This window comes from Mya arenaria, chromosome 10 (assembly GCF_026914265.1).
Source record: "Mya arenaria isolate MELC-2E11 chromosome 10, ASM2691426v1".
NCBI lineage: Eukaryota > Metazoa > Mollusca > Bivalvia > Myida > Myidae > Mya > Mya arenaria.
Window position 1 is genome coordinate 22237412 of NC_069131.1, and position 26344 is coordinate 22263755.

General features: G+C 38.3%; 2 protein-coding genes and 1 long non-coding RNA gene across 3 annotated transcripts; 1 reads left to right on the forward strand and 2 right to left on the reverse strand.

Moving 5' to 3' along the window:
• Nucleotides 1–2421: 2421 nt before the first annotated feature.
• LOC128206231 (uncharacterized) lies at nucleotides 2422–8553 on the forward strand. The gene is made up of 2 exons (XM_052908560.1): nucleotides 2422–6580; nucleotides 6736–8553. The coding sequence occupies exon 1, from the start codon at nucleotides 2422–2424 to the stop codon at nucleotides 5446–5448; it is 3027 nt and encodes a 1008-aa protein (XP_052764520.1). The 3' UTR covers nucleotides 5449–6580; nucleotides 6736–8553.
• Nucleotides 8554–11411: 2858 nt separating this feature from the next.
• On the reverse strand, nucleotides 11412–18207 carry LOC128206233 (60S ribosomal protein L19-like). Its single transcript, XM_052908562.1, has 4 exons — nucleotides 17992–18207; nucleotides 13115–13235; nucleotides 11841–11951; nucleotides 11412–11578 (listed from the first exon to the last, which is right to left on the reverse strand). Exons 2-4 carry the CDS (start codon nucleotides 13204–13206, stop codon nucleotides 11458–11460), a joined length of 324 nt encoding a protein of 107 aa, XP_052764522.1. The 5' UTR covers nucleotides 13207–13235; nucleotides 17992–18207; the 3' UTR covers nucleotides 11412–11457.
• A 313-nt stretch (nucleotides 18208–18520) lies between these two features.
• On the reverse strand, nucleotides 18521–24122 carry LOC128206234 (uncharacterized). The gene is made up of 5 exons (XR_008256418.1): nucleotides 23998–24122; nucleotides 22604–22724; nucleotides 22001–22131; nucleotides 20366–20514; nucleotides 18521–18792 (listed from the first exon to the last, which is right to left on the reverse strand). It is a non-coding gene; the product is annotated as an uncharacterized LOC128206234 (long non-coding RNA).
• Between the last annotated feature and the right edge of the window lie 2222 nt (nucleotides 24123–26344).

A 26344-nucleotide genomic window follows, 5' to 3' on the forward strand; every position in this document is an offset into this window, starting at 1 on the left:
ATCGCCCCGACCCAGCTGGAGAAGTTCGGTGTCTCTATCAGGGATAACACACGAGAGAACATACCGCCTATGGAGGTGACATTCGCACACGGGAGACAGTTTACAAACACATTAAAGAAGCTCACTCTTGCCTACGTTACTTTAAATGAAACACTTAATATACAGCAGTGTGATCAACTACAAAAACTATGGCTGGACACATTAACATTTTCTGACGACTTCCGCCTGGACCTGTCCTCATTCACGCACCTTTCTGAGGTAGTTCTTCAAAACCTCCGCCTCAGGCATGTGACTATCGCCCCGACCCAGCAGGAGAAGTTCTGGGTCTCTATCAAGAATAACATACGAGAGAACATACCGCCTATGGAGGTGACATTCGCACACGGGAGACAGTTTACAAACACATTAAAGGAGCTCTGTCTTGACAACGTTACTTTAAATGAAACACTTAATATACAGCAGTGTGATAAACTACAAGAACTATGGCTGGACACAAGAACATTTTCTGACGACTTCCACCTGGACCTGTCCTCATTCACGCACCTTTCTGGTGTAGTTCTTCGAAACCTCCGCCTCAGGCATGTGACCATCGCCCCGACCCAGCTGGAGAAGTTCTGGGTCTCTATCAAGGATGACATGCGAGAGAACATACCGCCTATGAAGGTGACATTCGCACACGGGAGACAGTTTACAAACACATTAAAGAAGCTCAGTCTTGACAACGTTACTTTAAATGAAACACTTAATATACAGCAGTGTGATCAACTACAAGAACTGACTTTGGACACAATAACATTTTCTGACGACTTCCGCCTGGACCTGTCCTCATTCACGCACCTTTCTGATGTAGTTCTTCATCACCTACGCCTTCGGCATGTCACCATCGCCCCGACCCAGCTAGAGAGGTTCTGGGTCTTTATCAAGGATAACATACAAGAGAACATACCGCCTATGGAGGTGACATTCGCACACGGGAGACAGTTTACAAACACATTAAAGAAGCTCAGTCTTGACAACGTTACTTTAAATGAAACACTTAATATACAGCAGTGTGATAAACTACAAGAACTGCAGTTGAACACGTTAACATTTTCTGATGACTCCCACCTGGACCTGTCCTCATTCACGCACCTTTCTGAGGTAGTTCTTCAAAACCTCCGCCTCAAGCATGTGACCATCGCCCCGACCCAGCTAGAGACGTTCTGGGTCTCTATCAAGGATAACATACGAGAGAACATACCGCCTATGAAGGTGACATTCGCACACGGGAGACAGTTTACAAACACATTAAAGGAGCTCTGTCTTGTCAACGTTACTTTAAATGAAACACTTAATATACAGCAGTGTGATAAACTACAAGAACTGCAGTTGAACACGTTAACATTTTCTGACGACTTCCACCTGGACCTGTCCTCATTCACGCACCTTTCTGAGGTAGTTCTTCAAAATCTTCGCCTCAGGCATGTGACCATCGCCCCGACTCAGCTAGAGAGGTTCTGGGTCTCTATCAAGGATAACATACGAGAGAACATACCGCCTATGGAGGTGACATTCGCACACGGGAGACAGTTTACAAACACATTAAAGGAGCTCTGTCTTGTCAACGTTACTTTAAATGAAACACTTAATATACAGCAGTGTGATCAACTACAAAAACTGCAGTTGGACACGTTAACATTTTCTGACGACTTCCACCTGGACCTGTCCTCATTCACGCACCTTTCTGAGGTAGTTCTTCGACACCTCCGCCTCAGGCATGTGACCATCGCCCCGACCCAGCTGGAGAAATTCTGGGTCTCTATCACGGATAACATACGAGAGAACATACCGCCTATGGAGGTGACATTCGCACACGGGAGACAGTTTACAAACACATTAAAGAAGCTCAGTCTTGACAACGTTACTTTAAATGAAACACTTAATATACAGCAGTGTGATCAACTACAAGAACTATGGCTGGACACGTTAACATTTTCTGACGACTTCCGCCTGGACCTGTCCTCATTCACGCACCTTTCTGAGGTAGTTTTTCAAAACCTCCGCCTCAGGCATGTGACCATCGCCCCGACCCAGCTGGAGACGTTCTGGGTCTCTATCAAGGATAACATACGAGAGAACATACCGCCTATGGAGGTGACATTCGCACACGGGAGACAGTTTACAAACACATTAAAGAAGCTCAGTCTTGTCAACGTTACTTTAAATGAAACACTTAATATACAGCAGTGTGATCAACTACAAAAACTGCAGTTGGACACGTTAACATTTTCTGACGACTTCCACCTGGACCTGTCCTCATTCACGCACCGTTCTTAGGTAGTTCTTCAAAACCTCCGCCTCAGGCATGTGACCATCGCCCCGACCCAGCTGGAGAAGTTCTGGGTCTCTATCAAGGATAACATACGAGAAAACATACCGCCTATGGAGGTGACATTCGCACACGGGAGACAGTTTACAAACACATTAAAGGAGCTCTGTCTTGTCAACGTTACTTTAAATGAAACACTTAATATACAGCAGTGTGATCAACTACAAGAACTGCAGTTGGACACGTTAACATTTTCTGACGACTTCCGCCTGGACCTGTCCTCATTCACGCACCTTTCTAAGGTAATTCTTCAAAACCTCCGCCTCAGGCATGTGACCATCGCCCCGACCCAGCTGGAGAAGTTCTGGGTCTCTATCAAGAATAACATACGAGAGAACATACCGCCTATGGAGGTGACATTCGCACACGGGAGACAGTTTACAAACACATTAAAGGAGCTCTGTCTTGACAACGTTACTTTAAATGAAACACTTAATATACAGCAGTGTGATAAACTACAAGAACTGCATTTGGACACAATAACATTTTCTGACGACTTCCATCTGGACCTGTTCTCATTCACGCACCTTTCTAAGGTAGTTCTTCAAAACCTCCGCCTCAGGCATGTGACCATCGCCCCGACCCAGCTAGAGAAGTTCTGGGTCTCTATCAAGGATAACATACGAGAGAACATACCGCCTATGGAGGTGACATTCGCACACGGGAGACAGTTTACAAACACATTAAAGAAGCTCAGTCTTGACAACGTTACTTTAAATGAAACACTTAATATACAGCAGTGTGATCAACTACAAGAACTATGGCTGGACACGTTAACATTTTCTGACGACTTCCGCCTGGACCTGTCCTCATTCACGCACCTTTCTAAGGTAGTTCTTCAAAACCTCCGCCTCAGGCATGTGACCATCGCCCCGACCCAGCTGGAGACGTTCTGGGTCTCTATCACGGATAACATACGAGAGAACATACCGCCTATGGAGGTGACATTCGCACACGGGAGACAGTTTACAAACACATTAAAGGAGCTCAGTCTTGACAACGTTACTTTAAATGAAACACTTAATATACAGCAGTGTGATCAACTACAAAAACTATGGCTGGACACGTTAACATTTTCTGACGACTTCCACCTGGACCTGTCCTCATTCACGCACCTTTCTGAGGTAGTTCTTCAAAACCTCCGCCTCAGGCATGTGACCATCGCCCCGACCAAGCTGGAGAAGTTCTGTGTCTTTATCAAGGATAACATACGAGAGAACATACCGCCTATGGAGGTGACATTCGCACACGGGAGACAGTTTACAAACACATTAAAGAAGCTCTGTCTTGTCAACGTTACTTTAAATGAAACACTTAATATACAGCAGTGTGATAAACTACAAGAACTATGGCTGGACACGTTAACATTTTCTGACTACTTCCGCCTGGACCTGTCCTCATTCACGCACATTTCTAAGATAGTTCTTCAAAACCTCCGCCTCAGGCATGTGACCATCGCCCCGACACAGCTGGAGAAGTTCTGGGTCTCAATCAAGGATAACATACGAGAGAACATACCGCCTATGGAGGTAACATTCGCACACGGGAGACAGTTTACAAACACATTAAAGGAGCTCTGTCTTGACAACGTTACTTTAAATGAAACACTTAATATACAGCAGTGTGATCAACTACAAAAACTATGGCTGGACACGTTAACATTTTCTGACGACTTCCACCTGGACCTGTCCTCATTCACGCACCTTTCTGAGGTAGTTCTTCAAAACCTCCGCCTCAGGCATGTGACCATCGCCCCGACCCAGCTGGAGAAGTTCTGTGTCATTATCAAGGATAACATACGAGAGAACATACCGCCTATGGAGGTGACATTCGCACACGGGAGACAGTTTTCAAACACATTAAAGAAGCTCAGTCTTGACAACGTTACTTTAAATGAAACACTTAATATACAGCAGTGTGATAAACTACAAGAACTATGGCTGGACACGTTAACATTTTCTGACGACTTCCGCCTGGACCTGTCCTCATTCACGCACCTTTCTAATGTAGTACTTCAACACCTCAAACCAAGGCAGGTGACCATAGACCCGACCCAGCTGGAGCAGTTCTGGGTCTCAATCTATGCTAACATGCGAGGGAACATACCGCTTATGGAGGTGACATTCGCAGAAGGGAGACAGTTTACAAACACATTAAAGGAGCTCTGTCTTGACAACGTTACTTTAAATGAAACACTTAATATACAGCAGTGTGATAAACTACAACAACTATGGCTGGACACGTTAACATTTTCTGACGACTTCCGCCTGGACCTGTCCTCATTCACGCACCTTTCTAATGTAGTACTTCAACACATCAAACTAAGGCAGGTGACCATAGACCCGACCCAGCTGGAGCAGTTCTGGGTCTCAATCTATGCTAACATGCGAGAGAACATACCGCTTATGGAGGTGACATTCGCAGAAGGGAGACAGTTTACAAACAGACTACGAGTGCTCAGCCTTGACAACGTTACTTTAAATGAAACACTTAATATACAGCAATGTGATAAACTACAAAAACTACAGTTAAACACATTAACATTTTCTGACAACTTTCACCTGGACTTGTCGTCCTTTACGGCACTCACTATGCTATCACTGACTAACCACCGCCACCAGCATGAGACTTTTCTCACGGTCCCGCGGAAGGAGTTCTGGGTCTCCATCAAGAAATACATGCGAGAGAATATACCGCCCACGGAAGTGATATTCACACAAAAGGGCCACTTCACAAACAAACTTCGAGAGCTCCGTCTATACAACGCTACTTTAAATGAGAACCTTAATATTCAGCAGTGCGATAAACTACAGCAACTACGATTGGGCAAATTATTATATCCTGAGGACGGCAACCAGGACCTTTCCTTCTCCTGTACGGACCTCACTGTGGTAACACTACAGAACCTCAGCCTCCATCATTTGATCATCGTCCCGACCCAGCTCGAGAAATCATGGGTGCTTGTCAGCAATAACCTTTCGAAGATGATACCGCACATTCAAGAAGCATTACAGAGCGACGGACAAATTACAAATATATCTCAAATATATCGCTCGGAGGGATTCGCGTATATTAGCTAAGTTATTCAAATGAACACAAGTTTGTTACTACATAAGTTGACTCTCAGTTTTATTTGAAACGTGTTGAAATTGGAAAAGTAGGAGAGTTATTTAAAATGTTAGATTGTACGAGGGGTGATAGGGAAGTTCGTAGCCTGTTCGTATAACTTTATTATTATTTTTTATAACCGTGCAGTTGAGATACAAAAACATTTTGTATTTTTTGCTGAATTATCAGTGTCCATAGAAACGCGCACCCGGAGCACGTAAAAGTTTTGCACTTTTAAACATTTATTAAATTTATTACTACCGCATTTGAATGCGTTTTCTTTTACGTACGACTGCGCGAAATCGTCTGCTGTCCAACGTTTATGATGTCAGTTCCTGAAATTGTGACGTTTGTTATTGTTTCCTTTTGAAAGAAATGCTTATTTTAACGGCGTTGTCACTTACCATATTTTCAAAACCATGACGTCAACGGGCGACGTCGTGTTAAGAGCAGCCATTAAATTTTGCGTGGGTTTAGACAAGAAACAAAGTGAAAGATTGAAGATGTTACATTCCTAATACGACCAATAAATGCAGTAGGGCGCTTGTCTTTAAGTGGCACCGACGGTTTCGGTAAGGAAGGTGCTCTATAGAAGACGATCAACGATGTGGCCGGCCGTCTAAGCGGAAATATTCGATTTCAGATTAACTGAAAGATATGGTGTACAGTGACAGGCGACACACTTGGAGAAGAGTTAGCTTCTGAACTAGATATAAACTGAAAGATATGGTGTACAGTGACAGGCGACACACTTGGAGAAGAGTTAGCTTCTGAACTAGATATTTCCACTTCTACAGTGCATGAAATTTTGAACACAGAATTAGGCATGTTTAAAGTGTGCGCGCGCTGGGCGCTGAGACTCCTTCAAGATCACGAGCGGGCAACAAGGGTTTACTGTTCGCAAGAGTTCGTCCGCCCGTATGAGCATGAAGGCGAAGAATTTCTCGACCGCATAGTTACAAACCGACGAAATTTGGTTATGGCACTTCGACCCGAAGACGAAAGCCCAGTCATGTATATGGAAAACCCCGGGGACCCCTCCCCATGCTCCTATTGCACCAGATTCCCGATGGCCAGACAGGGACCGCTAGTTATTATTTGAAGGTAAGCAGATTATTAACATTTTAAACATTATTTTAACTATTAAAATACTAAGAAGTTTAAAAATATTAGAATCTAATAATATTTTTTTTTATTCAAATGCACTGTTTTGGCGTTACTGTCAGGATTCAAAGTTTGACTTAATTTTATAACTTCAGATTCTCAGGCGTGACTTGATGCATTCATTGAAGAAGAAACCCCCCAATCTCGACCCCGAGCGCATAATATTCTAACACTCAAGGACACAGAGCTGACTCAACCCTCCTTGAAATCAACTTGCTTGGTTTAGAAATTCTTCAGCATCCACCCTACAGCCCCCATGGATTTCAGAGTTTTCCCGGAAACTATGGCAGCGCTACGAGGCGTGCGGTTTGATGACGCCAGTGAGCTTCGTATGTATACGCAAAATGTTGTTTCGTCATACGACAGTGAATGGTTCAGCTATACCTACACTATATGGTTACAGAGACATAGAAAATGCATTCAAATCCGCGTTGATTACGTTGAAAAAAATGTGACTGAATCTTTGACGTTATCATGACGTCGCTTGTTGTACTCTGGCGTGCTCCGGGTACGCCGTACAGTGTTATTGTTATTTACTGTAACTTTTTTATTTTTCTATGTATTAACCTTATATTTATACATCGTGGACACAATATACATTAACCTTTAAATTATATATTCTTTCCAAGTATATAGTAATTTATTTTATTTTTCGAGCAATAGTCTACGAACTTCCCGATCACCCTCGTATACTATAGATATTGCTAATAGTACGTTTCAATCTTGTAAAATGTTTTAGTTCATTTTTTTTAATATAACATGTATTCAGAAATTGTACAAAGACACATGTTAAAAACCACTGAACATTTATGCCAAGATATGTTAATATAGTTAAATAAACTCGCTGTATTTGTATATAGAGCTTTTAAAGATGCACTCTTACTCCCGAACAAGATGTACCACAATTAATGCAATAGTTTTAATTTACCCAAAAGTATTGATAAATATCGACAACAATGGTTCTTATGAAGGATGCTGTGTTTAATTTGAAAGAAAGGTGCAGAAAACACGGTATTTCTACCATTTGAGATGATAGTTGATCACTGTAAATCATTTAGCACTCACCAATCATTTAATATTTGTGCGTTTTCAGCTATTTAATACACGGTTACAATCACATTATCAGTAATTAATATTTTCCACAAATGCATTATTTAATAAGTATTTAAAGGTTTAACACTCAAATTTTATGTTTGTTGGACATGTGTATGTAACACTGGAGTTTCACTTTAATTAGAAAACAATTTACTATGTCGCTTAAAACATGTTTGTGGACTGTATTTTTCTCAGAATTTACAAAACTGGTTACAATGTTAAATATATCCCAAATCTAAAGAGGTCATGCATGTGTTTGGAAAAAATAACACAATAACTATTGACATATTATAGTCTGTTTTACATAGATGTATTTTGTTTAGAACCTAATCGATTGATATTTTAATTTCAATATGCCATAATTTGTGCTCAAATGCTGTACACACCAGGTGATGCTGTATGCTCTTTCATTACATGTACTCTGAGATCGCCATGTATTTGTGAGGATGTATTATTTCTAGTCAATGATCAAGGGCCATTTTAACCCATTTCAATGTATTAATTAGGTTGAATATTTGAACTGGAAGACAATTCTGTTTTATTTATGTTCTGTTGATAATCTTACATATGCATGTATTACATTAAAGTTTTGTGTACACACTATTTACAGTTGCCATAAAGAGTAATAGAAGTTATCGCTCTTTAAGATGTATGTTAAGTTTGTATTTTAAGATACATTCAATGAACTATAATTGTAAAATATGTTGAGACCAGTTTTGCATTTCATGAAATTAATATAGAGTGTTGTATATTATACAATTCATTATGAGAATATGTTTAATATGTTAACATTATCTGCAATAAAGATATGAAATATCGATGCTCGCATTTCTTGCAAGAATCAATCAAATGCTTAAGAAACACAAACTAATGAAAAACAACAAAAGTATGCATGAAGCGTACTATGACGTAAGAGTTAGACAAAAACAATAGGTCATTCTGTGAGAGTGCAGCTTTAATGCTGAAAATCTACTTTTCCGATGACGCTGAACATTGACTCAGTTTGCCTTGGCCTAATACTATATAACATGTGTAGATAGTAAACGTTATAGCTGAGATACTACCTATTGCTAAACAATCGATTGTGTGAAAAGTTGAGACGACAATTGCCATACACGACACTTCAACGACACTGTGTAACAGTTTCCCCACCCCCAGGTCCGAGGCAAAGCGGGGACTTTGACTTTCGATCCAGCAAAGCCTGGGTATAATCCTTAAATTCCTGGGCTCGAATATCTGGTAAAATCCCGGCCAAAAGCCTCCGCACACCAGGGACCCTAGGTAAGGCCGATCCCATCTATTTTTGGAACGAAGACAAAACCACCGCATTCACCCGGCACTGCGGTATGCCCCCGGACCTGGGGGACCGTTGTTACAATTGACTGGTGCACTAAGAAAATAAATTTTGCGATAAAGTCCACATTGCAAAACACTGATCTCATTTATAAAAACAAAGTTATTGCTGAGACAATGTTACAGCAGGTTACAGCAGACGGGCGGACTCGCTGTCGCACAAACGGATAGTTCTATGACTATAATTTATATGCCATCATTCGTGAGAATTAATTAGCTATTTCAGCGTTGAAAGTATTCTTTTTTTTGACTGGCGAGATACAATTCATAGAAACAATATGTTATGAAGAAATGATTTCTTTTTTTGCGAGTTACATGTATTTAATTGGACCACCGACTTCCAAACAACACAATTAAAAGCCAGAAAGCTAACTGTTACAAAATACGCTAGTCCTTTCTTAGAGCGCCGAGTTTGTTTTTTTATTAGTTGTACGCAAACCAAATGTACAGAGTGCACACTGCAATTCGAGGGTCGTAACTCTGGAATGACTAAGACGACATGACTGGTTTTCGAATCTAACGGGGATATTCTGCCCATAAACAAAAACATTTTCTAAATTTGTGATGAATGGAAAATGGCTTCTGAAACTATTGATCGGACAAGACAGATTTAAGTAATTTCTATGATCTAATGGCGCTTACTCTAGATATGACTGGTTATCGGGGTTGTCCAAGAGTTTGTACCCATACACATTCTGACCAAATTTGGTGATGATTAGACAAAATTAATGCTTATATAGTTATTGGTCGGACAATTCCGATTTTTTGTATCGAATACTCGATCATCGTTTCACCTACTACTACAATTATTTAAATAGATTGTCTGATCTGTAATATAGGTTAAAAGTTTGACCGCTTTATTCCAAGGGTGTGACAGCAAACATAGGAATAGGTTCATTTAATTTGTAATACATGAACTAGAATCGACTTACTTGTTATTGTTTTTCGTTGAAACAAAGCTAGTTGATCGCTATGAATGTGACATTGCGGTCCAATAATAAATCAATCAAGACCCGAGCATAATTTAAAAATACTGTGTTCGAAATGCAGTGTACGAAATGAAGCGTACAAAGTACTTCACTATCGTTGTCCCGTGCACAAATAGAAAACTTTGTTCGAAATGCAATGTACGATATACAGTGTACGAAATACAGAGTACGAAATGCAGTGCACAAAATACAGTGTACAAAAACAGTCTCCAAAATACAGTGTACAAAATAACATCAATCACACCCCCTTCCTTAGGTATACTAAATGATGTGTACGATAAACTGTGTATGAGATACTTGGCCTTGGTTGAAGCGATGAACAATATATGATGGCTGTAATATCGACCCTAAACCATGGATACCCTAATGCACGAGGGGTTTCTGCTAGATGTGAGCTTCATCAACACATGTGCATGTGTAGTGTAAGATATAGCAGACTTCATCATTCTCTCCATGTGTTGCTAAGAGCGGTCCTTAAATGTGAACTGCGACCTCAAAGGAATGCTACCGATGAACGTTTATGATCCTTACAGGGGTCATTTCACTAGCTGTATCGATGTATTTATCCTTCCATTATACCAGGGGATGTAAATGCTCTTAAATTCCATGCATTTGGTAAATAATTATAAATTAAAGCTATCAAAGATGTATTCTTTCTTTAATTAATAGTGACGGTACCACAAAAACTTCAAAAGAGCCAAATCAGCGTTACTATTTATTTTATCTTTACACAAATGATCTGCTATTAATGTTTTATGTTTCTGTTTTGATCACAAGTCAAATGAGTCGCACACAATAAGACATCAACCTGTAATATTGGGCCCTTTTAAGGTAAACCTTTTTTGCAATTTGTTATGTGACCTTGTTGAAGCACAGCAGCATCAGTAGCTACACAGACGAAAATAATCTATGTGTGACCGCAGTTTATGGATTTGACACATAAGACGGCAGCAAAAGACGGACTGACAAGACAGATCACAGAGAGCTCTTCTATGTAACCAATCCATTTAGAAGATGGGGGGAACATTTCTATCTGTCATGTCAACAGCTATATTGGATGGGAGTTCTTTACTAGCGGAACAAAAGCATCTGTGCATGAAAGGAATCTTGCTAAAATGGTTTAATATATATTCAATAATAATTGTTCTCTGACTTCATAATCATCATTCGCCAAATTAACTTAGTATGACAAGAGTATCTAAATGTACATTACGCCTAGCTAATCAATATTGAAATATTTGCTTACAGTAGCCTTTTAAATTTTGTAAAGTTCAGTAAAGACTATCCACAAAGATGCTTTTTACGCTTGTATCTATAAGCAGCACAACATTAACTCTCTTTCGGATCCCATTTTATAACGCACAAATACAGAACAATAGTTTATTTTTTGGAGTCATCATCAGCATATGACTTGATGAGGTCTGCTCGTTTCTGTGCAATCCTCTCTTCGCGGCGTTTGTGGGCATCCTTGACCTTGGTTCTCCTGGCGTCAGCGAGGTCACTGAAGTTAAAAGATTGGTGAAATGATAACGAAACACAATGTATCTATCGCTGAAAGTGATTAGCTATCACTGAATTCTTTAAACTTTTTATTGAAATTAATTAATATCTTAAAGATAAGAAACTAAAAAAATGCTGCCGCTTGTTTGTAGGCAAATTTCTTCAAGTATTTAAAGTAGCCCAGAAGCTGCTGGTCAAAATATCGAAACCATTTTACTATTGACCAAAAACAGAGAATCTTTACAAGGAGCACAGTAAAGTACCTGAGCTGCTTGGAGCGGGCTTTTTCAGCTTTCCTCTTGTGAATGTGCTCCATGAGTACACACTTGATCTTGAAGCCGTTACCCTTGGACTTCAGGTACAGCTCATGGTTCCTGCAAAAATCGAAATCTTGAGTTTCATGCAATGAAACAGCTTCACATACATCAATGATAGAGTTAAATTATATTCAGCTAACATATCTGTAACACAAAATGGATTTTTGTTCATATCCTTCAATCATTTTAACTTAAATTAATCACAATCAACACAAGTCTGCAAGCTGAATCAACCCTGGGCTTGAAAAAGATTATATATATGACATATACCAATGTTTAGGGCTTGTTCAGGAAAATCTTACAATAATATGAATTAGAATATATGTACACGTTATATTCAGGTTTGAATAAGAAAATCTCATTTTTGATGACTGGTTCCATTGTATGACTTCACACAATATTCATTGCTCTCTTCCCTTTAAATTGCATATTTATAGGGAAAGGGAGATAAATACAGACATTAATGCCTTTATAACTGCAAAAATATACTCCCTTTTAATTATTCTAGCTCGATACAGGTTACAGGTTTATAGGGAAAGGGAGATAAATACAGATTTTGGAGACATTGTGTTTATTATTACAAAAATAAACTCTTTCTGAATTATCCCAAACTTTTTATGCACTTATTTCAGCCTGTGTAGACCTCAGACATCCTTGAACAGTTTCGGGAAATAAATAGTTGAAAGACTTATCCCCTTTCTTATCTTAAGAAGCAAACATGCTTCCAAAAGCCGTATTTTCCCAACGACATTATACTTAAAGTCTGATGTTTGATATACAAGTGAGTCAAAGTAATTGCTTTCACAACAACATATTATATTTGATCACTTAACTGGTTGCCCTTTCAGAAACTACACCCTTTCAATGTTTCAATATACATATATATTTACAAATGGAAGTGCATCCCAAGCAGGTGTTTTACTGACCAGAGAACAAAACCCTTTAAAAGTTGCAATGTTCCTACATGTATACATTTACAATGGAAGTAATAACCCAAGTGCATCCCAAGCAGACACCAAAACTTGTCTGCTGTTTGTTTTTCAGCATAGTTTTACAAAAAGAGACTGATCAACTATTCAAGCTAGAGTTTTATGCCTCTAGAAACATGAGTACCAAGTACCATATGAATATAGTCACTATTTTTCACACTTATCAGACTTCTAGGCTAGGACAACCCTATACTTTTTTCCTGAAATAATCCTAAGTGGGTAGGTACATACAGATGCTTGTCGATTTTCTTCGCCTCCCTTAAGCGCGTCAAGAGTCGGCGGAGAACCCTCATTTTTCTCATCCAGATAACCTTCTGTGGCATACGGGCATTGGCTGCACTCTCCCTTTTTCCTGAACAGGTAAAATAAATACACTTAACAGGTCAGGTTGGAATAAAAAATTATTTGGAGTGCAGTATTGGACATCACATTATATACCAAGTTTAGTCACACTATCAACCCTTACTATAGTTATTCAGTAATAACCATTTTACTATTTAAAGCAACAGTGACCTTGACCTTGAACATAACTCTTATTGCCAAAAATACAATCTCATGAAAGATCTCCAAAAACTGCATATATACCGAGATTGGATGCAATAATTTGACCCTTACTTAAGTTATTCAATACCAACCATTATTCAATCAATAGTAAATTTATCCTTAACCTTGCTCCTAGGGGCCTCAAACTCAATCCCATAAAAGAGTTCCATAAACTCTGACTATATACCAACTTTGGTCTCTATATGTCAAACCTAGCTAAAATTATTCAATACATCAGGTGCCCTCCTACCAGCCCGCCCGAATTATGACGCAAGTTACTCTTATAACTAAATTTCCCTTTTCGAAAACCTGGTGAAGAACAAAAAAATTGCTTGTTAAAGAAATGAAAGAAAATTAAAAAAAAATCAAGAAAAAAAAATCAATCAAGGGCCATAATTTGTACTTAGGGTTATAATGGAGTTATATTACCTTACTGTAAGAAGGTCGTCATTAAGTGTGTATAGTATTAAAACAATTGAATGAAGGGTATAGAAGGGTTTTTTTAATTAAAATTCCAACTTGCCCTAAAACTTTAGCCTGCCGAAAAACTTTTACCTAAGTTCCCAAGTCAGTCAGGGGTCATAACATGTTTTAAGGATAATATGGAGCTATCTAACCTAATTGTGTGATGGCCCTGAACAACCGTAAATTACTAATTAATGAATGAAGTGTTTAGAAGTTATTAATAAATATCCAAACCTGCCCTATAAATTTAACCTTAGTTCTTTAGCATACATGTGATAATTTCTTGGGTCGATTAAGGGACACTCATAATGTCAACTCACACTAGGGGGGTCCGGGAGCTTGCCCCCCCCCCCTGATTTTTTTTTAAATGGGGAACGTATGTGGTGCATTCTAGAGCATATCTTGGACTATTTTAGTCGTTTTTTAACGTCGGGAAAATGTACCTATTTTGACTGCCAAGACGTATTTTTTTACATGACATGGTTTGTTTTTTTCTGCATTTTCTTGAAAAAATAAAACCACCAGATATTTTCCCAGGCTTTAAATGAAGCGCTAACCATGGACCTATAGGTCCGTACGCTAACCAGGAGGATATGCAGTCTACTTTCGGTTTCATCAAAACAGGAAATAAACAACTATACGGGCACCTGTTTTCCCTTTAGTCAGTCAGGGGTCAGAATCTGTTTTACGAACACTGTGGAGTTATCTAACCTCACTGTGTGATGGCCCGGATCAACTGTGTGAAGTATTATGTGAATTGAATGAAGGGTATTGGAGTTATAAGTGAAAATCCCAACTTGCCCTAAAACTTTAACCAGACACTGACACCGACACTCGGGCGAGTAGTATAGCCCTCCTTATTCATCAAATAGTCGAGCTAATAATAACAAGAGATGTTTGTCAAACATTATGCCCCCCCTGAGCGCCATGTTGTCAGGATTATATGGACAATTGAATGAAATATGCATGGACCGAAATGACAGCTGATTTGTTGCCGTTAAGGCAATTTTAAGATTATGACCATTAAAGTGTGAGGATAGAGTGTGTTATGACCATGACCTTTTACTCTATGAACTCAAAATCCAGTCATCAGCTGGTCACTAGAAACCTAAATGTCAAGTTTGTGGGCCATGGGTGCAGGCATTGTCAAGTTATCACACAGACAAGTCTTTTTCGTTCAAGGTCACTGTGACCTTGACCTTTGACCCAATGACCCCTTAAATCATAAGGGGTCATCTACAAGTCAGATGCAACTCCAAGTCAAGTTTGAAGGCCATGGGTTTAGGCATTGTTGAGTTATCACTCGGACAACCTTTAACCATTCAAGATCACTGTGACCTTGACCTTTGGCTCTATGAATCCTAAAATCAATAAGGGTGATCTACTGGTCAGGCTTAACATCCATGTCAAGTTTAATGATCATAGGTTTAGGCATTGTTGAGATATCAGTGGGAGAAGATTTGTAAACTTTTTTGCGTTAAAGGTTACTGTGACATTGACCTTGGCCTGATGACCCCCAAAGTCGATAGGGGTCATCTACTGGGCAGGCCCAACCTTCATGTCAAGTTTGATGACCATAGGTCCAGGAATTGACGGAATTGACGAGTTTGGTTTCAAGGTCACTGTGACCTTGACCTTTGACCCCTAAAATCAATAGGGGTCATCTACTGGTCAGGCCCAACCTCCATGTCAAGTTTGAGGGCCATGGGTGCAGGCATTGTTGAGTTATCACTCGGAAAACCTTTAACCATTCCAGGTCACTGTGACCTTGACCTTTGGCCAGATGACCCCCCAAAACCATAGGGGTCATCTTCTGGCCAGGCCCAACATCCAAGTCAAGTTTGAGGACCATGGGTGCAGGCATTGTTGAGTTATCACTCGGACAACCTTTAACCATTCCAGGTCACTGTGACCTTGACCTTTGGCCTGATGACCCCCCTTAAACCATAGGGGTCATCTCCTGGTCAGGCCAATTCTCCAAGTCAAGTTTGAGGGCCATGGGTGCAAGCATTGTCGAGTTATCAATCGGACAACCTTTTACCATTCAAGGTGACTGTGACCTTGACCTTTGGCCAGATGACCCCCAAAAACAAAAGGGGTCATGTACTGGTCAGGCCCAATTCCAAGTCAAGTTTGAGGGCCATGGGTGCAGGCATTGTCAAGTTATCACACAGAAAACCTTTAACCATTCAAGGTGACTGTGACCTTGACCTTTGGCCCAATGACCCCCAAAAACAATAGGGTTCAGCTACTGGTCAGGCCCAACCTCCAAGTCAAGAATGAGGGCCAAGGGTGCAGGCATTGTCGAGTTATCACTCGGACATCCTTTTACCATTCAAGGTCACTGTGACCTTGACCTTTGGCCCGATGACCCCCAAAAACAATAGGGGTCATCTTATGGTCATGCCCAACTTCCATATCAAGATTGATGACCATAGGTCTAGGCATTGTTGAGTTATCACTCGGACAAGCTTTAAAATTATTTTACCATTAAAGGTCACTGTGACCTTGACCTTTGACCCGATGAGCCCTAAAATCAATAGGGGTCATCTACTGGTCAGGCCCAACCTTCATGTCAAGTTTGATGACCATACGTCTAGGAATTGTTGAGTTATCACTCGGACAAGCTTTTGTCTACCGACGGACCGACCGACGGACCGACCGACGGACCGACCGACCGACATACCGACATGCCTGTGCAAAGCAGTATACCCCTCTTCTTCGAAGGGGGGCATAATAATAATAATAATAATAATAATAATAATAATAATAATAATAATAATAATAATAATAATAATAAAAATAATCATAAATAACCCCCCCCCAACTGAGCGCCATGTTGTCAGGATTATTTGGACAATTGAATGAAATTTGCATGGACCTCCAAGTCAAGTCTAAGGGCCATGGGTGCAGGCAGTGTGAAGTTATCACACAGACAACCTTCTGCGTTAAAGGTCACTGTTACCTTGACCTTTGATGTGATGACCCCTTAAATTAAAACGGGTCATCTACAGGTCAGGCCCAACATCAAATTTGAGGGCCATGGGTGCAGGCACTGTAGAGTTATCACTCAAACAACATTTTAGCATTCTTCATGTCAAGTTTGATGATCATAGGTCCAGGCTTTGTTGAGTTATTACTGGGAGAAGCTTTGTTAACTTTTTCGTGTTAAAGGTCATTATGTCCTTGACTTTTGACCCGATGAAACCCAAAATCAACATGGGTCATCTACTGGACAGGCCCAACCTTCATTTCAAGTTTGATGACCCTAAGCCCAGGAATTATGGAGTTGGCTTCAAGGTCACTGTGACCTTGACCTTTGACCTGATGACCCCCAAAATCAATAGGGTGTCATCTACTGTCAGACCGAACCTCCAAGTCAAGATTGAGGGACATCAGTGCAGGCATTGTCAAATTACCAATCGGACAACCTTTTATCATTCAAGGTCACTGTGATCTTGACCTTTGATCCGATGACCCATTAAATCAATAGGGTCAACTACTGGTCAGGCCCAGCCCCCATGTCAAGTTTGATGGCCATAGGTCTAGGCATTGTTGATTAATCACTCGGACAAGCTTTAAAATCATTTTACCATTTAAGGTCAGTGTGACCTTGACATTTGACCCGATTGCCCAGGGGTCATCTACTGGTCAGGCCCTATCTTCAAGTGATTGTTGAGTTATCACTCGGACAATCTTTGGTCAACCGACGGACCGACCGACCGACAGACCTACCGACCGACCGACATGTGCAAAGCAATATACCCCTCTTCTTTGAAGGGGGAATAATAATAATAATAATAATTATAATAAAAAAATAATTAATTCAAATAATAATAATTTAAATAATAATAATAATAATAATAATAATAATAATAATAATAATAATAATAATAATAATAATAATAATAATTATTATTATTATTATTATTATTATTATAGTAATAATAATTATAATAATAAAAATAAAAATAATAAAAATGATAATAAAAATAATTCAAATAATAATAATTTAAATAATAATAATAAGATAACCCTTAATTACAGTATCATCCTCTTAGCATCATTATAATTATCAACATCACAACAAGAATCCTCACCGGAATGTCAATCGTCTTCCTCATCCTCATTACTCGTTCTAAACACACGGTGGCCGAATATAACAGACACTTTCTTCAGAGGTCCGGATGTGGAAAGATGAATACGAATCCCAGGCACTTGGAAGACATGATTGCATTTGATTTCGGCTTGATCCCCCTGATGGTCAGCTCCGTCACGAGCAGGAGTAAATCTTCGACGTCTCTGACCTTGCAGTGGAGGATCTGTAGAAGAAACGCAACAACCGTCTTAATATTGAGTAATAAATGCCACCTTGAAAAGGATAAAATACAATTATACATAGACCACAAGCTCTGTACTGGTAAAATGCTTTCAGGGCTTGCTCAAATTCTGGTTTTTATACGTTAATGCCAAATGTAATGCCAAGCAGTAGCTTATAAATTGTTCATACAAAAAAACTAATTTCGATGACTAGTGAATCATTAGTTTATATAAAGACCCGTTAATATAGTGTGACTAATTGGATTGTCTCTGTAGTTTAATATTGCTAGGAAACAGTTCTTCATTTAATATAGGATAGAATGACATCAATGAAGAGTGGCCAAAGTACCATCAACACCATAGCTGGTTCGGGAAGCTTGACCTCAAACGCACCGTTCCTCGAATGTCCAGCACGGGGAGATAAGCCAATGTTGAACAAGGAAGTGTAGTAGTAAAATCACTGCCACTGGCGATTTGTACCCCCCTTATGTTGTTGAATGTTGGCCTAATATGTTCCGGTGGAGTTAAGGGCTGAATCTAAACTTTTCGTTGAAGGTATATTGGGTGGCAAGTCCAAGACTCTAAAAGTTAAGAGAAAACTTTTCATTTTTACCATGCTTTACCTTATTACATTTCTCTCTGACATTAAGTATTCTTGTTATTTGGAAACATTTTTATACATTTAAGGCATTTTATTTTTCATTTTTTGTTTAACGAACTGCCATAATTGAATATGTTCGGAGGATGAAATAAAATAAAATATAAAAATCTTGTTTCATTTTTTGGCAGGAAATAAAACATTTGTTAATAAGATACTTATAAAAAATTTAATACTTCAAACACCAAACAGGATTTAATCTTACCACCAGTGCTATATAAACACTAGTTATCTTTCAACCACTGAACAATTACCGCCTGAATGGTGTTCAAATCATTTAATCTTACCAGCAGTTCGATATAGATCACTATTATTAAGTTTTATCTAAATTATCACACCATAGTAAATACTGACTAGGTACTGTTCACAATTTTAACATAAGTTTTATATTAAACACATCAGTTTCATTTGAATAATCACATGGCTACTGGTAATACTGACTAGAAACTATTCACAAACTTAACATAAACTTTAAATTTAACAATGAAGTTTCATATGAATTATCACATGACTGCTTGTAATGACTAGATACTGTTTACAATCTTAACACAAGTTAGCTCAATTGATTTGGTCCCAAAATGGCTTTCAAACACCATTTCAGACCAAACCATGAGTCTGAATCCTGTTTTTAGCTGGCCATGCTAGTACTCCGGTGGTTGTGGGTTAAAATCCCAAAGCACGACACACTTTTCTTCTTAGGTTTATACACAGCAAGAGAAAGGAAAAACTATTTGAACTTATTATGTGCAGAGTTTTTGTTATGGCACAAACACGGAATATAATAAGTTCGTGGCACCAGCACAAATAAAAACATTTAGTCAGAGTAAATAATGCCTGAATAATACCCTTCAGGAGATACCCAATCAAATTTCGTTGTCGGGGACATCATTATATCAAATGAATTGAGAGTCTTTGTAGGTGGCACGTTTTCTTCCTCTGTTTTTCACAGAAGCTCTATGACAATGAATTTGACCCCGAATTGTATCAACATGGAGCCCGGCATGTGATTCGGTATGACGATCTCCCTTCATGTGAACTTGCATTTCCAGCCGTTCGATATCTACATGTATAGATTCTTTACGAGTGTATTAGAGGGAGTGCTGGTATTAATAGCAGTATCATTTTCATTTATTTTAACAATGAATTTACTGTTTTGCTGTCCGAGAAATAGCTTAACTGTAACCAGTCCGCCATGTTTCTTCGAGCGTTGTTGTCCAATCAAACTTTGGATACAAATATCAGCGCTTACCATTGGAAGACTTAAAGAAAACTGGCTAAAGATCCAATGAAAATTTATGTTGAAAGAGTTTGCCACAACGTTTTATTTTAATCGACAGGTAAAATTGTGAGCGGAGGGATAAAAAAGTTTGGGATTTCTAATTTTATTTTATTTTCTGAAATTTATTTGTTTAACGAACAATAAAAAAACAGTGGCCTAACTATGATGAATTATTGCAAAAACACTGTGATGAACTTGAGCTTCATATATCATGTACCTGCACCGAAACAGCCTGACCCAATTGGACGTGCAGCCGTTGAGCTTGATTGCGGATAAAAGTTGCTTGGCTGCCCTCTTCAGTCCCCTCTTCTAGTCTAGTACCATTCCATCGACTGGGCATTGATCAACGATTGCTTTCTTGATGGACTGAAAACACACACAACATTATTACCAAATAAAGTGCTTGTTGATGGCTTTAAGCCGGTGATAGTGGGCTAATGAAAAACATGACCGCCTCTATTCCAAGAGGGATTCTTTCTCATGACCTCTGAAAATGGACACAAGAACTGGTAAGGAAACATTGAGCTAAAATACATAATTAAAGACTATAAAACAGGCATGATAATGTGTAAACCTCAAAGACTGCAATGTAATTATGTGACATGCGTTCCGCAATGAAAGTTTTATGATATCAATTGAATCTGCTTACCGCAGATGCGCAAGTACCAAAGTATGAATGTGAAGGAGGGGATGTAACTTTGCGTTTCTGTTTTCACCTTTGTCCCTTCGCTCCTTTGACTTTGTACCTTAGTGTTTTCGCCGTTATCCTTTCACTTCTTTGCTCCTTTGCGTGACGGTTACACACGATGGCCCTAACAGGACACGTAAATATTACTAATAGCTTTGTTGTGTTTTCTTGTTTCGGCTAAACCATTAGCCAGTTTGTGTTATATTTAAACAGTTCAGGAACACACAGACAAATTATTAAACGTCAATTATAATCAAGATATTCGCAGTGAAAGAAAAACCTAAATTAAGCAAAGAAATATCTGTATACTAATACATTTTTTACTACGTTATTCTTTAAGCCCTTATTCTCTTCATAACACATATCGACCTTTCTATGGGGGTTTGCAATCATAAATAAATGGCAAAATATAATGCGTGAAAGTTGAACGTATAAATCATGGCTTCAAAACATTGACCCTTAACATTTATTTAGCACAAAACTGCGCTGAGATTGATTCCATACCGATCAAAATATTAAAGCAGCAACAAAAAGTATATGAAGATATTTAAATGCAAATCCGCAAGAGTATGGTCTTGTGTTCTGGGAGGAAATCTACCGGTACTTGTCTGGCTTGATGACTACAAACTCATACTATCACCCTAGTGCAATGTCTGTAGGCAGTTACTGAGTTATTGCACTAGGGTGATAATATGAGTTTAGAAGCATTTAGAGAGTTTATGCATTCAGGTGACAATATGCACCAAGCCGGGAATCATACCCGTGAAAACTTGGTGTGAAGCAAGTGCTCTCATCTTGTTGTTAATATGACAATATCTGGGCATTGCAACATCAACATCATGGTCAGCAATATTAAGTTACAGTTGAACCCGGTTGTCCAAAATGCTTATCTTCAATATAAGGAAACGGTCCTTTACATCCAGTTCGAGCCAACGAGGAATTCGAGCCAAGCGAGTTTGAGCCATCAAGGTTCGCCTGTATTGTAAAGTGCTTGCCAACAAAAGGCGGAAGGCTGAAGAAGCGAAAGTACGAAAAGAGAAGACACGAACGCAAAGCCTGGGGAAGTGAAGAAGAAACTTCGCTCCTTTGACTTCACATTCGAATTGTGTAAGTATATTTTGTGACAATTTAAAATTAAACAATTTACTAGTATGTCTTGTTCACCTCAATGGCCTGTCAACATCGATCGCATAGTATCCTTTGCGGTAGACGGGGCCTGTATTGCCATCAGTGTGCCATTAATGCAGCCTTAAAACCCATTCTTCATGGCTGCCGTCTCGTCCTGTGTGGGAAATCTGATAATGAAAAAATACTTATAATTTTATGTTTTGACCGCTATAAATTATGGATTACATGTAAAGTAGTTAAAAAAATATATATATATAAAATTTATAAATATTTGTATTTATATAATAGTTATGTAGCATTTATCCCCTCAGCGCTAGAACTGGTCGCCAAATTTCGAATATTGATTATACAGGTATATAATAATAGTGGCCCTCTCTACTTACCACAACTCTCGGTATAACTCATCAGTTCAGCAAAGTGCTATCATATATAATTGGTATGAATTTGTCATAGTTAGACAATCGATTATTACATCATTTGTTTAAGAATGTTCAATTTCCTTAAATCAATCATGAACAAGGACTGCTTTGCATTGACAGATAAATATAATTATCCTTTTCCAAGATTGAAAGGTGACTAGGCCCTTAAGACATAAATAAGGAAAGTGTATTATAAGAATTTATATTCATGTTACCATACCTCATAATTTCTGTAGCTGGCCTATTATTCGCTGATAGCATGATGACTTGAATACACCATGAATGTTCGCTGTTTCACTGAGAAGGTCGCCTTTTGCAACAAAACAGAGAGTTAACAGCACCTGAAATAAATCAACCTAATATTTTTTGGATATTTTCATTGACAAAATATTGTTAAAAATGTGCCATGTTATCATTTAAGTATAATACAAATTAAACAGTCACGTCATACTTTAATAATGATTTTTCTTACATAAAATTGTAAATTCATACATAAAAAAAAACATGTTGATTGTCTTTTACATGAGCAATCAATCAACCTATGTTCAAGCACAGTAAAATATCATTAACATTTCCAACTTCTTCACTTCATGGTTTTATCTAGATCTGTAGAGTTTTGGTTTTATTTGGTGAATCACGAAATAAAACCAAAACTCTATATTCACCAAATAAAACCAAAACTCTATAGATCTAGGTACAATGAATTGTACAGATGCCCCAAATCTATTCAGGCCCAATGCCATTTTGTCTTTTCAGCATTAGATAGCAGGATCTTGGATACCTTTCATTAGACAAACATAAAAGTATGTATCAGTACTCAATACATTTTATATGATGACAAATACATAAAGGAAGTGTGCGGCATTCTTCTTAATGCAACACAATCATTAACATATTTATACACTTCAAGAATATCTTTACAATATTGAATTTTGACTTTTTTAAGTAAATCGGACATTTCGGTTCAGCTTCATCATAAGTTAGAAGGTACAAAAATTCATTTTAAAGGCGGGTATATGATTACAAGAAACATAAGCTCAATGAGCTATTTTCCAACCTAATATACATTGTAAGCTTTGCTATAGAATCAAATAATTTCAAGTATTTAGTATGAGAAATGATTTTAAAAGACCTCTGCATTTATAAATTGCTTTCCAGGCCTGGGCACAGGGGTTACTCCCGATTGCTTCACCCTATATATAAGCTATTGACAAAACATGAGAGAAACCCCTGAGGGCCTGGGCAGCAAGTTTTATTTTTGCCTAAGACCAGTATAATTTAGATGTGGAATATGAGCCCCATGTTTTCATACACTGATGTAACATTTACCGGAATGCTATTTAAATTGTTATTGTAACTCAATGAATAGCTTTGACAGCGCTGTACTCCCTGTCATCTTCAAAAAATATCAATATAATACACTTAGTCTAGTGGATTAAGAGGGGGGAACCTGCACGCCTCCTCTTAAATCTTTCAAGCTTACTTTATATTTCAACATGGGAGAAAAAAGTAATAAAATACACTCCAAATGAACCGTTTCCGACTACCAAATGTTAAAATTTCTTAAAAAGGGAGTAATTTTAAACCCCCATAGAAATAGTTTATGCCATATACTTTCGTTTTTGAAGATGAATGAATGTCAATAGGTTGCACCCATAAGTGTTATGGGTAATGTCCCCTCTAACGTCAATTCCTGGGTCCACCCCTGTTATATTATTGCACCAGGCAGTTGAAACCACGGCTCCCCCAGGTACAGGGAATAGTGGAGACTTTTGGTCGAGCCAAGCGCGGGTTAAATTCCAACAGGGCAGGGACGAAGTACTGGTTAAATCCCCGCGAAATGCCCCTGCACCCCTGGGACCATAGGTGAGAATCATTCCCTGCTCTTTTAAGGCGCGAAGACAAAACCACTGCATTCACCCGGCACTGCGGGGTCACCTGAAATGTAAAAACACGGCCCATTTCCCCAGTATACCCCCGGAACTGGGGGGGGGGGCGTGGTTACAATTGACTGTAGTCATTCTAAAATGCCGTCCAGCCTTTTTTTTTAATGATGGTTAGCCTTGACGTCATTCATAACAAAATTCAAAAACATGTAAAAACTGTCTATGAAATGAAATGTTCTTCATTTGTATTCTGTGGCTTAAGACTGCCAATAAATACCTTAATTCTTATCAGTAACCATATCCATTTTGCAAATTCACAAGCTATTTCTTCAAAAAAGTAATTTAAATACCTGATGTCAGTTGACAGGAGCTTTCTTACTGCCAAAAAGAAAAAAAGGTTACACATAACTATACTTTAAGGTTTCAATCTGAAGTAGTATTTTAGTATGGATTACCTTCACCTATCACTATCATTATCAGTTACCACACTTTTGTACTTAATGAATTTGAAAAACATTTATCGGCACATACAGGATTCAAGATTTATTTACAAACTATTCTATGGCCAATGTGGACAATGCATACTATTATACACATGTATTTAAAATAAGACTAAATAATAAAAAAACATGTATATCAACAGCATTGTTACACTAAGTGAATCAAAATGTTTTATCTAAGTGAATCAAAATGTTTTATTGTGTAACCTATTAATCAAAATTCGACTTCAACACGACAATCCAAGTTTACAATAATCAGAGATTTTGCTGACTTATCAATTTATTATGTGTATATATATATATTCGCAAGAACAGATGTTTCATGATGATATTTATATTAAGAAATACCTTATACCTCACATCAGAAAACCTATACAAAACTCAACTAAAGTGAATCTTCAGGAAATTACTATTTTAAAGGAATTGATAGAAAAACATAATTACAGAACATTGTTGTTTGCTTTTTTTCCGACTAGAGTGCGTTTTATCGTCAAGTTTAAAGCTTATAGGAAAACAACTAGAGTTAGAATTGTTGTGTGTTTTTTAAAAGAACTATATTGGTAAACAGAAGTAACGCTTATGTGTTTAAGGGGTTAAAACATGACAAAGCCAGGACTCTGTGTGAGAATTGGCCTTCATGCTCTTATATAATATGCCTCGGGTTGTTATGGGACACTTGTGCAATCTTCGCCGACTTTACATTTAAAATGTCATCTTATAGAAAGTCATATGCCCAGTTTGTGACGTGAACGCGCCTAAGCTTATAAAGGCAAACCGGTAATTTTACCAAGTATTCTAATTTCTGTCATACAAAGTAAAAGCACACATATAGTATTTATAATGTATGGTCGTTTTTAGACGGGAGGCTAGGTGCGTGTGGGAAAGGGGAAAGAAATGTAGAAATGTTTTTATGTCAAAAGATGGCAATCAAAAACCTCCAAATAATTGCAGAATTTCAAACCGTCATGGCAGGTTTTTGTCAACATTCATACAAATGGTCGTTCACTGGGGAACACCAGCAAACTTACTCGCCTACTGGTAGGAAAAAGGTAGGGAGGATAGAGCTCGTACAATCACCAGTTGGTACCTGAGGTTGCTCTTACCACAAGTTTGTGACAAGTAGTACTTGAAAAAGTTTTTTTGTTGTGTGTCAGAATCTGGATGCTTTAAAGAAACCAAACAAAGGATATTAAGCATACATAAGTTCAAAGACATCTAAGTGAGCGCAAATGAGGGGTAAATTACAAGAATAGAAAATAATGATACGAACTGAAAAAAATGCCATGCATGCAAATGAAATTTCTTCCCATACTTTGCATGATAACATTCCACAAACTTAATGATATTGCTATTTGATTCATTTTGCAAAAACTAAATGTCTTTATTCCAATATACTAACAAAAGTAATAAATGTTTGTAAACACTTCATTCTTAATTTATTTTGAATAATTTACAGGTTTACAATAAGTTGCCTTAACAAAACTACTGTCAATGACACTACAGCTCGTACTTAGCTGTACTAAAGTAACTAAAAGTCATGTGTAACCTTTAGCAGAGAAAAGAAAATGCATTTGG

Coding starts and splice junctions, on each gene's coding strand:
- LOC128206233 (XM_052908562.1), bottom strand. CDS start 13,206: ATGCCACAGAAGGTTATCTGGATGAGAAAAATGAGGGTTCTCCGCCGA. Junction 11,952..13,114: donor AAGAAAATCGACAAGCATCT/GTATGTACCTAC, acceptor CGATTTTTGCAG/GAACCATGAGCTGTACCTGA. Junction 11,579..11,840: donor GCCCGCTCCAAGCAGCTCAG/GTACTTTACTGT, acceptor TTTTAACTTCAG/TGACCTCGCTGACGCCAGGA.
- LOC128206231 (XM_052908560.1), top strand. CDS start 2,422: ATGGAGGTGACATTCGCACACGGGAGACAGTTTACAAACACATTAAAG.